This window comes from Danio aesculapii, chromosome 21 (assembly GCF_903798145.1).
Source record: "Danio aesculapii chromosome 21, fDanAes4.1, whole genome shotgun sequence".
In the NCBI taxonomy this organism is placed as follows: Eukaryota; Metazoa; Chordata; class Actinopteri; order Cypriniformes; family Danionidae; genus Danio; species Danio aesculapii.
This window is the reverse complement of record NC_079455.1, coordinates 139,514-152,766: the sequence shown is the minus strand read 5'-3', so window position 1 is coordinate 152,766 and position 13,253 is coordinate 139,514. Positions and strand designations below refer to the sequence as shown.

General features: G+C 43.9%; 1 protein-coding gene across 1 annotated transcript; it reads left to right on the top strand.

Annotated features, from left to right (window-relative positions):
• The first annotated feature begins 27 nt into the window (after nt 1-27).
• c21h5orf24 (chromosome 21 C5orf24 homolog) lies at nt 28-7,323 on the top strand. The gene is made up of 3 exons (XM_056446871.1): nt 28-369; nt 2,095-2,720; nt 4,539-7,323. The coding sequence occupies exons 2-3, from the start codon at nt 2,095-2,097 to the stop codon at nt 4,714-4,716; spliced, it is 804 nt and encodes a 267-aa protein (XP_056302846.1). The 5' UTR covers nt 28-369; the 3' UTR covers nt 4,717-7,323.
• Nucleotides 7,324-13,253: the final 5,930 nt, after the last annotated feature.

Sequence of the window (13,253 nt, the reverse complement as noted above, 5' to 3'; positions counted from 1 at the left end):
CAGGCGTTTATAGACGCTAAATAAAAAAACATACATCGAATGGTGTTTTAAACAGAGGATACGGACAGATTAAACCCCAGCACATTCAGCGCAGCCCCATCTGCTGAGCGGAGCACTTAATGCGCATGCGCAGTTTGCCTTTTGATTTCTTAATATTTAATATCAGTGTCCGCCGTTCATTTCCAAAGCATCTGCTCAAATTCAGAAGAACGCTCTGACATCTGTTCTGACCATCGAGCTGAACGCCAGCCTCCTCGATCTGATTCGATAAACTTCGCTCCTAATCAGTCCAAATTCATCCTTCACACCAAAATGGGACAAAAATGTCAGATTTAACCCTTTCCGTCCCGCTGGCGACATTAAAGCGAGGTACAGTCCTTCTCTCTCGTATTCAGCAGTCTGCATGGGCCGAGTGTGTTATTAGTGTGATCAGATGCGTGTGTGTGTGTGTGTGCTTTACTGTGTCTGAATCAGATGCAGAGGACAAAAGAGGCTTTGTGTACAGTAGAGACAGCAGAGCGCTGGATAATGCTCATTTACAGCTGTGTGTGTGTGTGTGTGTGTGTGTGTGCATGCTCATTTACACTCACTGATGCATAATCTTTACACACTGATCATGTTCACAATGCTCAGTACTGTACACACACACACACACACACACACACACACACGCACACACACGCACACACACTCAGAGTATTTCATGAGTGTGTTGCTGTCTGGCCTTCTGCAATATCACTCACTTAAATATACACGATAGAAACACACACACACACACACACACACACACACACACACACACGCACACACACACACACACACACACACACACACACACACACGTTATAATGCACAAACCATCCCAGACAGCTGTATATTCAGAAACAGTGCTGACCCAGAAGTGTTTCCAGGGCGCTGTTCAGTCAGATGAGGAGCTCTGTCCTCTGTTCTAGAGTGCAGAATGTGATGTACGTTTAATACAGCAATAATCAAAAGAAAATCAATAATCACTTGCTGTAGAACACACATCAGATCAGCCGCTCTCGAACACAAGAGTCACATCAGTTGCTCTAGAACCAGGGGCGCACTTAGAGATTTGGGGGCCCTAAGCTTGTGCAGAAAGTTTCGCAGTTCGCTATCTTGGAAAGTTCGAGCTTGGTGAACTCTGACCTGTGAAATCACATCACGTGACTGTGTAAGACCAATCGAAGATCAAAACCTGACCTCTCTGGACAGAAATTTCACTGGGACATGTTATGTGACCAGGCCCTCAAGCGCTCATCATCTGACGGCTGTTTCAGCCAGACAGCAGGATCGTGGAGGAGGCTGCGCTTCGTTGTTCTGTCGTATTTCTACTTTTCCCCCAAATGTTCTCTGAATTCTCCCTCATGCACACTAGACCTGCCTCTGCTCTGATCGCTGGCAGACTGCTGTCACTAGCTGAGATTGTGAACAACGGATAAACGGTCCATTTAAATGATTACATGTAAAGCAGAGGAGCAGACCAGTTTGACTGTACCAGGGAAACACCTCACGCTCGCGGTGCTAAAACATTAGCAGAGGAATGATCTGCTCTCAGTGCTGCAGGTGTGAGAGATGGCTGTGTGGCGCTGTGCCGCCTTTGAGTGCTCTGAGGCGGGGGAGAGACCGACGGCATCACCCACAGCTCAAGGCGAAGAGTAATGTTAGGAGCGGTACAACACGGACACAAGAGAGTCTCTAAAAATCTCCAGTTACACCTAAAAACATTTACTAGTCACTCTTTTTTTTATTTGGCGCTAGAAGAGTCTGAAAAGTCGCTAAGTTGGCAACACTATTAACAATAAAACAAGCAAACAAAGGCTTACAGTAAACTTCAGTTGACAATCTCGAAACCCTCCACATCATTCTCTCTCTTCTCCAGTCATATCAATAGTTACCATGGGCTAGCTTTGGCCTGCAGCTTCTCTAGAACAGTGGCCTCAAACTCAGTTCCTGGAGGGCCGCAGCTCTGCATAGTTTAGCTCCAACCTCCTCCAACTCACAGCTGCTTAATCGTCTCTAGTAGTCACTCTAGACCTGACAGGCCGTGTGTGTGTGTGTGTGTGTTCACAGATGATGATGCGTCCGGTGTCCAGCAGCGGCGGCAGCGGTGTGGGCAGCAGTGAGTACTGTATGGACAGCAGAGCGTCGTGTCTAGCGGAGGACGAGCGCTTGTCTCCTAGTCACTTTGATCTGTGTCCCACTAAGTTCTTCCAGTCCGCCAGCGCTGCGCGCCCCCGTCAGACCTGCTTCTCGTACCTGCCCCCGCCGACCCCGGGGCTCCTGAAAGTTGCATCATGCCGTCAGGAGCCGCTCCTGCCACAGGGGCCCGCCGGCGCTCCGGGCACCAACAAGAGCTCCGACCCCAAGAAGAAGGCGGCGTCAGGGCGGTCAGGGAAGCGCGGACGTCCCACCGGGACCACCAAACTCGCCGGATACAGAACCAGCACCGGCAGACCGCTGGGCACCACCAAGGCTGCAGGCTTCAAGACCAGTCCAGGACGGCCCCTGGGAACCACCAAGGCAGCGGGGTATAAAGTGAGCCCCGGGCGGCCCCCGGGCAGCATTAAGGGCCAGCCGCGGCTCAGCAAAGTGGCCTACAGCTCCTGCAGCGCCGCCGCGTTCCCCTACAGCATCATCAACAAACCTGCAGCCACCTCCACCGCAGAGAACACACTCAAAGAGGAGCAGAGAACGGAGTAAACACACACACTTCCACACTGCATCCCACACACACACACTCACACACACCTGTGTACATGGTTTACAGGGACTCTCCATAGGCGTAATGTATTTTATACAGTCACACCGATTGTTCTCTGGCCCTAAACCCAGCCCTCACAGCATTCATTCATATTCTTTTCAGCTTAGTCTCTTTATTCATCAGGAATGAACCGCCGTGGCGCTGTGGGTAGCACAATCGCCTCAGAGCAAGAAGGTCTCTGGTTTGAGTCTCAGCTGAGTCAGTTAGTGTTTCTGTGTGGAGTTTGCATGTTCTCCCTGTGTTGGCCTGGGTTTCCTCCGGGTGCTCCGGTTTCCCCCACAGGCCGTAGTGTATGAGTGTGTGTGTGTGTATGGATGTTTCCCAGTGTTGGGTTGCAGCTGGAAGGGCATCCGCTGTGTAAAACATATGCTGGAATAGTTGGTGGTTCATTCCACTGTGGCGACCTCTGATTAGTAAAGAGACTAAGCTGGAGTAGAATAAATGAATGAATGACTCAAATAAACTGGTGCTAGATATTGTTCTGCTGTAATTAAATCTAACTGTCATGATGCGACACTAAAGCTGATATGCAGATATTCTGACTCTGATTGGCTGTTGTCAATTACCCCTCTTGTTTAAACTCCACCTGTTAGTGGTTATTTTCAGCTCTAGCCAATAGCAGAACAGCACCTATAGGGTAGGGAAGGATTTGATTGGTTAAATGTCCAAATTTGCAATCGCTGCTTTATTCAGAAATGTCTCGTTAGATATTCCAGGTTTGCGCATGAATCTAACTAGCTACAGTGGCGTCGACTGAATATGTAGACCTTTTAAATGTGTTATATGAGGTATTGGGGTTTAACACCAGACAGTGAGCCAGTGTGTTTAGGAAAGACACTTCTGACAGTAATGCATTACATTATTATGTTAATACCCAAATAAGTTACTAGTTGCGTTACTCTTTATGGTCAGTAATGCTTTACGTTACAATCGAGTTCTTTTTCCTAACATTGCTGAGGCTGTCATAGTTGCCGACCTTTTCATCAATGAAGCAAGATCATCAGACTGGAGGTTTTAAATACCAAAAATAGCCTTTATTCAATATAATGAAGCCGAGATGTCTGAAAACAGCCCTTCAGGACAACCTAAAGTCTGCCCTAGACATCCTGAAGTGTGTGTTCACGTTTTAACTTCTGACCATCCTTGGATACCTTTTTACTTCGTTTAGGTGGTCCTGTTATTCTTGGCTCTCAGCCTTACTTGCTCAGGTCTACGTAAGCAACTGTTTTCCCACCAGAGGTGTCACTTCATAGATGCAGCTTATGCAACTTAAGTGTCTGCATATATTGTCATGTTGGCATAATAAGTTAATAATGTCACTCACTGTCCTGAATACCTTTTACACATATAGCTTCATACGAGTGTTTCACATATGAATCAGTTCTCATGGTAGCTTCGCAACACCTCAGTAAATAGTGATGTAGGAGAATGTTATCGTCTGAGATCTCCCTTACCCAGAGCTCTACATGCCGTATATACAGATTAATGAGAGTGTAAAGCAGTGTGTTTATTGCTTATTAGCTCAGTAAATCAGTGTGCACTGACACTATAATCCCCTTCTGTTCTTCATCTGTTCAGAATAATCAGAATACCTTTACTCGTTACTTATCAAACTCATATTATTGTGTAACTGTTGTTAGCTGTGTTTCCCCAACACTGATGAGCCGTGAGATCGTCTGTTTTCAGTGTGTGTGTAGAGATCGTGGCTGCTTTTGTCCTGAAATCCGGTCTGTTTTTCCTCTCTCTCGTCCAGATCACCAAAGATGTTGCTGCAGGCTCCGCCGTTCCTGCTGAGCGGCTTCCCGAAGACTCCTCCGCCGCTGGCGCTGGTGTCCGCTGAGGTGTTTTCCCAGAGCTCCTCGTGTCCTGACGGCGGCCCGGCGAGAGCGCTCACACTGCCTGTACACAGCGCACTGCCCTCGTACTCCTGAACTCAACACACACACACACACACACACACACACACACACTCACACACACGTACAACATCTGCCCAACAGTCAAAGTTTACTTCTGTTCACTTATTTCCCAAGAGCTGTTCAGCAGAGGGACTTTACCAATACATAATCACTATGATTAACTCACTTCTAATTATTCAGTTATCTTCTACTAGTTGCAGGATACTAGTGTTCAGCTTAAAGTCGCCGTGAATCTAAACCCACTCTTCTCATTTGTATATGTGTATAGTAGTGCTTGTTATTTCCTGTGTGTCTGTGCACTTCATTATTCAGTAGAAATGTGTTTCCCCCATAATCTTTAATCAAATATCATCACCTTCAGTCTCCATCGAAACCACTTTAGTCTTTTAGGGCGGGGCCATTTATACTTTAGGGCAGGGCGATTAGTCATTTAGGGCGGGGCCATCCATACTTTAGGGCAGGGCTTTCATTCATTTAGGGCAGAGCTATTAGTCATTAAGGGCAGTGGTCCCCAACCCCTGGGCCAATTGGTACCGGGCTACCGTTTTATTGATTATCCGAGTCTGAACGATCTTTTATTTTGAAAAAAGGCCGTATTGTCTTGGCTACATCTCGGTCATTTGAGTGCCAAAATTAACCCACAAGCAGCAAAATGAATAGGAAACAGATGTCTTTTCTAAAGTTTCTTTGCAGAGGGGAAAAGGACCAGTGAACGGATCTGCAACCCATTTGTCAACAAATCAGGTGAATCCAGCAAGTCTGTGCAGGAAGATTAAGTGATGGAAATGACAGCGGTCATTCACATATCACATCTTTTCCGCACACAAGTTCGTTATTTCAAATTGAGGTGCACGGCATCGGCAGGCATATTGGGAGTCAACGCACTCGCTCCTTCCAGCACACCCAGTTGAATTTAGGGCAGTGGTCCTCAACCACCAGGCCGTGGACTGGTATCGGTCCGTGGATTAATTGGTACCGGGCCGCACAAGAAATCATTAATTATTTCAGTTTTGTTTATTATCTGAGTCTGAACGATCTTTTATTTTGAACAATCTTTGAAAATGAGCGTATTCTCTCAGCTACATCTCGGTCACTTGAGCACCAAGATTAACACACAAGCAGCTGAATGAGTAAGAAACAGACGTCTTTGGAAAGTTCCATTGCAAAGGGAAAAGTCCCAGTGGAGGACCCACAAACTGCCAAGGAATGAATCCGCAACCCATCTGTTAACAAACCAGGAGAATCCAGCATGTCTGTGCAGGAAGATGAACTGCTGGAGATCCCAAATGATGTTCCCATATCGTGTCTTTTCTAAAGTTCACACAAGTTCGTTATTTCCATTGGAGGTGTGCGGCTTCTGTGTGCAAGTGGCGTGACGCGATCGCACCTTACAGATGCACCCAGCTGAATGAATCCCACGAGTGCACTGTGACCTATGTGACAAGAACTGAGCGATCAGCTTCAGTAGACTATCTCAAACACAGAACACCCAAACCCTGCAGTGCTTTTCCATATGTAAATCTTGTATCAGAGTGACAGCAATGATTTGTCAGCTTGACATCCTCTGAGGAAACGGTTGCTGCTCGCCTAGCAACCTACAAAACCTCGACCCCTGGTCCGCAGTAAAATTGTCAAGCGTTGACCGGTCTGCGGTGATTAAAGGTTGGGGAGCACTATTTTAGGGCATGGCTATCCTTCATTTTGGGTAGGACTATCTGGGCATGTCTCAGTTCTGCCCTGTCTTTGTTTACTTGTCAATCTTTCCTCATTTTGTTAGCAGTGCACATCTTCCTTAATTGGTTCCCGGAACTAAACCATAACCTTTTCTAATTTCACTCGTATGTACATCACCATATAGGAAACTCATGTTAATTATGTTAATTAGGCAAGTCATTGGACAATAGTGGTTTGTTCTGTAGCCAATAAAAGGGGCTAATAATATTGACCTTAAAATCTTCCTACAAATGTAAAAAATTCACTTAAAAAGCTTTTACACAGCCATTACAACCAACCTAAAGCATTAATACACATATAATAGTGTACACTGAGAAAAGGTTCCTGCTCTGGTGGGAATATCTGAAACAGAGTCAGACTTTGACAGGAGGGCGAATGATTGTGTTGATCTGTCGCTCTCTCGTGTCCACTGCATGTCACGCTGGGTTATTAGTGGCTGGGTTTTACCGTAGTTTCACCACGTTGAAGACGCTACGAGTGCAATACTTCTCCATGTTCAGTCATTCAGCACTCCACCAAAGACCGCTCTGTAGCGCGTGCATGATCATGGACATCAGACTCACACACACACACACACACACACACACACACACACACACACACACACACACACACACACACACACACACACCTTGTTTCCTCCTGTATGTAGTCTTCTCTGACGAGTGTTTTCTCTGTGTGGGAATGCTGTGATGTGAAAGTCTTCTTCTTCTTGCTTTGCTAATTCAGACAGTAGTGATTAGCCTGTATCTAGCGCTGCTTTTATCTTCCACTTTTCTTACATTGCTGTGTGACCTGAGGGATTCTCTTTCTTTCACTTTGGTATACAGTGAGATTATGCCTATATTTACATGTTTGTGTATGTTTTATTAAAGTCTATCTACATCCAGGACATTTCTCTCTGTTGTTTTAAACACAGCCATGGTGTTTTATCAGTATTAAAGTCCTGAACAACATAAGGACAGGGATGTAAAGCAAATGGAATCAACACAGGAGTTTACAGGATGAATAATAAAGAAGAAATAGGTAAAGACGACTTATCATCATCCTCCCAGGTGTATTGAGTGATGTATAAAGACCTGCTCCAGGCATTGTGTGTCATTAGAACTCTTATTTTAAGGTAAAAACACACTTTGGCACTTCTCAGAAATATTTCTGACTCAACAGTTTTACTGTGTTTGGCCTACACTTGTTCATTGACATAATTTGCATAATACTTTTACTTAATTTATGTAAAATCTACTGGAGTCATAATTCATTAGGGTATCCACACAGTGCCTAATACATGTACCCTGTCCACCTCTGTGTAGGAGTGTAGATCAGCTTCACTGTATTCTCTAAATACTTTCAGACATGATGCAGACGTAGGCTTTCAGTCCACAGACAATGTCCTCATACATGTCACAGGGTGGCTTCAGAACAGAGATGGCGTCCTCCACTAAGTCTGCGGCTTCATCTAGATGGTTTCCACGGCTCTCTGGTCTGCACAGGAGCCTGGAGATTTCTGCACTGCCCTGAATGAGGTCTGCCAGGGTTAAATGCTGAACAGACACTAGTGCCGTCTGTTCCACTGGAGGCATTACACTCCTCACATCACTCTTTACCAGTTTAACAGTGACTACAGGAGCCAGAGTATTACCCAGAAGGCCCAGAGTGTTCTGATGGAGATCCTTCATCAGCGCAGCCCTGTCCTTCAGTGACACTCCAGCAGCAGATATCTGCTCATAAACAGCAGGATGGATGCTCTTACGCACGTGCTTATCTTCCGTCTCTGAAACATCAATGATCTTGTGGAGAACATCTCTGAGCCGAGCACAGTTCTCCTCGATACTCTCCTGCTCATCGGCTGAGACTGTAGGGAACTCGCTCTGATCCAGGTGAGTATATTCAGCAGTCTGTTGGTTGTGCTGAAGTATTTGAGCAGGTAATGGTGGAGAGTCTGAGCACACCTGATCAGTCTTTCTCTCTTGGGTTGGTCTCTCCAGCCTCTGTAGAGAAACATCCTCCAGGAGCTTCTGTTGGTCAAGAGGAAAGCACTTTCATTCAGCAACACATGGATGAGCTCTTGTGTCTTTATTACAGCTCACTTCAGATCAATCATCAGGAGTCATCGGTGAATGTTGAAAGCATTTATTTCAGAGCAGCAGCAGACAGACGTGTAGACACCATTCAACAACACTTGACAGATCTGAAGACATTTGATTTATTGCTGGTCTGAACACATCAGAGCGTTCACTCATGATGGAGACACATGTTAGGACACACTGTTTACTGATTATCTTCTGATTTACATTTATAATATCAGATAATCAGCTGAACTCACTAGTCAGGAAGATGACTACTTCTCTTCATCTTCCATCATTATCTCCAGTCTTGCCTTCACGTTGGCTATTTTATCTTGATATTCTTCAGAAGCGGGCCTGAACTCATTCAAAACCTGATCATACTCTTTCAGGGCTTCTTCAAGCTGATCACGCTCAATGGCTCCTAGAATTGGCCCACAAATCCCAGGAAACCCAATCATTCCACTCCCTAAACCTGGCAAACCAAACAGTCCAATCAGCACCGGTGTAGACAGAGACGAGTTCGGCAGATTCTCATACAGTGTCGGCTCCAGCTCCTCCTTCATCTTCTGGTCAATCTTCTCCACTTCTGCTTGGATCTCATGCGGTTAATCAGCACATCACAGCTGTCCTTCAGTGTAGCCTCTTTATCCAGGGTGATGTAGCTGAAGGACCAACCCAAGTGCTTATTAAGCACATCAATGAGCTGGTTGGTGGCTCGGAAGTTGTTTTTCATTAAATCTCGGAGCTCCAGAGATCTTTGGATGAGGTCTTCCTTTCTATGGGAATTCCCGGGGAAGAGGAGATTACTCAGACTCATTTTGCTTTAGGTGCTTGAAATAAAAGAGACAAACAAAGGAGAAACTCATGAAGATTTTTGAAAACCGCATTCATTAATGGATGAACCTGATAGGCTCCTGATGAAGTGATGACCAGCATTTATTTGTGACAACAGAAGACGTGCGAGCTGTAGCCAGATCTACACATACTGTGTGTTCTATGTTCAAATGAATGAAACCGACTGGATCTTCCACATGGGCTGTGTGTAAAGCACTCACTCTCATTCTGGGGGATGTTTTAATCCAGTATCTGGTGTTTTGTTTGCTGATGTTTAGCTATCGCCTGTTTTACAGCACATTCTACTTACAGAATAATCGACCACACAATGGGGAGGGGGTTGGGGCACGGTAGATCAGTGGTGTTGCACTGTGGCCTCACAGCAAGAAGGTCTCTGGTTTGAGCCTCGGCTGGGTCAGTGTGTGTTTCTGTGTGGAGTTTGCATGTTCTCCCCGTGTTGGTGTGGGTTTCCTCCAAGTGCTCCGGTTTCCCTCACAGTCCAAACACATGCGCTATTGATGAACTAAATTGGCCATAGTGTATGAGTGTGTGAAGGAGTGTGTATGGGTGTTTCCTAATACTGGTTGCAGCAAGAAAGGCATTCGCTGCATAAAACACATGCTGGAATAGTTGGCGGTTCATTCTGCTGTGGTGACCCCTGATGAATAAAGGGACTAAGCAGAAGGAATGATGAATATAATAATATATACTGAATAAAGAAGTGCAGTCAAAATGGTTGATTTTTACTTTATACCCCAAATCATGAGAATATATTTACTTAAAATCATCTTATTTTAAAATTATTTTAATTATTTTAAATTCTCAAGTTAGCCTAATGAGTTTTAATTGGATTGGTTGAAGTAAATAACATGCTACACTTCTTTAGTAAAATTTCTGTGATGTTATTTTGTTTTGCTTAAATTTTATTGCTTTTTCAAAAAGACCCTTCACAATATTACATCTGAAATTGCATGTGATGTGATGTAATGTGATGTAATGTGATGTGATGTAATGTGATGTGATGTGAGGTGATGTGATGTGATGTGCGTTTATATAGCGCATTTCTCATGTTTGGTCATACACCTACACAGAGCGCAGGTTGAGCGCCCCCTGCTGGCCATACTAACGCCACTACCAACAGCAGCGTAGTTTCCCCGTGCGGTCTCCTATCCAGACACTGACCAGACTCTGCCCTGCTCAGCTCCAGTGAGTGACTATCAGGTTCTATGTTTCCCCGGCCATGTCATGTTGTCCCATGTGCTTCTGTTTATATCATGCGATTCCTTAAATTTGCTCTGTTTTCCCGCCGTTTATTAGTATTGATTAGTTCCACCTGTGTTCTCGCCCCTGTGTGTCCTGTGTATTTATACTCCTGAGTTTTGGTTAGTTTTTGTCTGGTCTTGTATTGTCAACCTCCTCATCCTCATCTTGTGTTCCTGTTTCCCATGAGGTGATTATTAATAAATTAGCATATGTTTTTGATACCACTGTAAATCATCAAAAACATATGCTAATTTATTAATAATCACCTCATGTCCAGATAAAATGAATTGCTCTCTGTGGCCCTCTGCTGGATGTCAAAACACATTACATCTCAAACTGTGAGTTAGTAATGTAATTAATTAATTTAGAATAAAATTGTTTTTAGAAAAAAAGTGTTTTACTCCATAAAATAATAATAATAATAATAATATATATATATATGTAAAGCTAACAGTGTAGTGGAGGAATTTAGGGGTAAATGGGTGAAAAAGTAAATATCTCCAGAAAATAGCATAAACGTAATAGATAAGACTTAAACAACTACAGTATATAAACACAGTGAAAAAGATAATACAGAAATATACAAAAATATATGGCAGAGTGTAAATAAAAACATTGAGTAAAGTCGTCTTTGCTGTTTTTAATGATGTTCTCCAAACTTGTGTAGTAGTCCTCATGGTCTCTTGAAGGAAATGAACTAAATTAGCCGTTGATCCAGTCCATTTCTTTATATGGAACTTTCCCAAAATAATAGAAGTTGTACTATGAAAGTAAAGTTGTTGCATGTATTGACGTAAAAATGCAAATATAAAATTTTGTCATTTGAATACAATATTTGTTTTCCTTCTAAGAAAATTCTCCACATCCACCCAGAAAATCCTGCTGTAAACACAATCACACAACAGATTATGGACAATAGATTCCTCTTTCAACAGTCTCACGCTCTCCACTCCTCCATGACCACCACAGCAGCTGCTCAGGATACGGCCTGGTCCAGGATTATGGAGACCTCTGGAATAATAAACACAGACTAACATGAGCGCAGATGCCGCTCACATTATAATGTCTTTAGGGAAGTGTTCCCGGCTCCGGCTGCCCTCAATAATGCAGACTAACACTACTTTAGAGGATTTCAGCAGCATGTGTGTGTTATGTGTATGCTAATGCAGAGAGATGTGTCTGTAATCTAGTTTAACACTGACAGAGTGTGTCTGTAACAACACAACATTCTGATGTTCACAGATTTACAACAGCAGTGGGAATAAAAGCACATCGATTACATCTAATGCTTTACATTTTAAACATGCTATAATATGTGTACCAGAACATAGTTCACAGACACACACACACACACACACACGCACATACATTCGCATAGGCATGGTTTCCTGTTTTTTCTATAAGCACACACACATGCATATGTTGCATGGTTTCCTGTTGAACACACACAAACCACACACATACGTATATACGTACATTGGCATAGACATGGCTTCCTGTTTTTTTTTTCCATAGGCACGCACATACATACATTCACACACACACACACACACACACACACGCGCACACACACGCGCGCACATGCATACATTGGCTTCTCGGTGATGCTCTACTCTTCCCTGTTGATGAGCCCTGACCTACTTTCTGCTGAACCTGAGTTTCTGGTTGTGCATGTTAGATTATTGAAGTGGATGTTCTGGATTTCTTCATCTTGAACACTTCACTCTGCAGTCTGTCACTTCAAAACAAAACAAACATGCTTGAAAATACGTCTAGGAAGAAATTCAGCCTTGAAAAATTCTGTTGTCTTACATTTCAGATGTTCAATATTGGAGTGATGAAACTCAAATTAAGAAATTCAGATTAAAAAAGATGTAATGCCATAATAAAACTCAGATTTACATCTGTCAATAATTCAAATAAACACAATTCATATTCAGAGTGTTTTGGCATATTATTAGCTCCATAGCGTTTGTGCTTTGTTTTCTTGGTTTACTCGTTGTTACACCCGTGCACAGCGCTGAAGTCCAGCATCTTCACACTGGCTTTAGTCTTGACTCGTGCAGTTAAATAGCTTTTGTCCTGGGAGCCCTGTACAAATATGGCGGTGCTATTGGCGCATGCTCAGGGTCTGTATGTGATATCTAGTGTATTTATGAACATAACAGACTGAACTTTTGGATTTCTGCTGCTGTGGACACATTATTCTTGGCACAAGTAACTTGGGGATAAAAACAAAAATGCACTTGAAGTTCCTTTTGCAGGGCAGCGCAGTGGTGCAGTAGGTAGTGCTGTCGCCTCACAGCTAGAAGGTCTCTGGTTCGAGTCCCTGCTGGGTCAGTTGGTGTTTCTGTGTGGAGTTTGCATGTTCTCCCCATGTTGGTGTGGGTTTCCTCCGGGTGCTCCGGTTTCCCCCACAGTCCAAACACATGTGCTATAGGGGAATTGGGTAAGCTAAATTGTCTGCATTGTGTGGATGTTTCCCAGAGATAGGTTGCAGCTGGAAGGGCATCCACTGTGTAAAAATGTGCTAGATAAGTTGGCGGTTCATTTCTGCTGTGGTAACCCCAAATTAATAAAGGGACTAAGCCGAAAAGAAAATGAATTAATGAGTTCCTTTTGCAAGTTGACGATTTAATTGTTCCCTTCAAA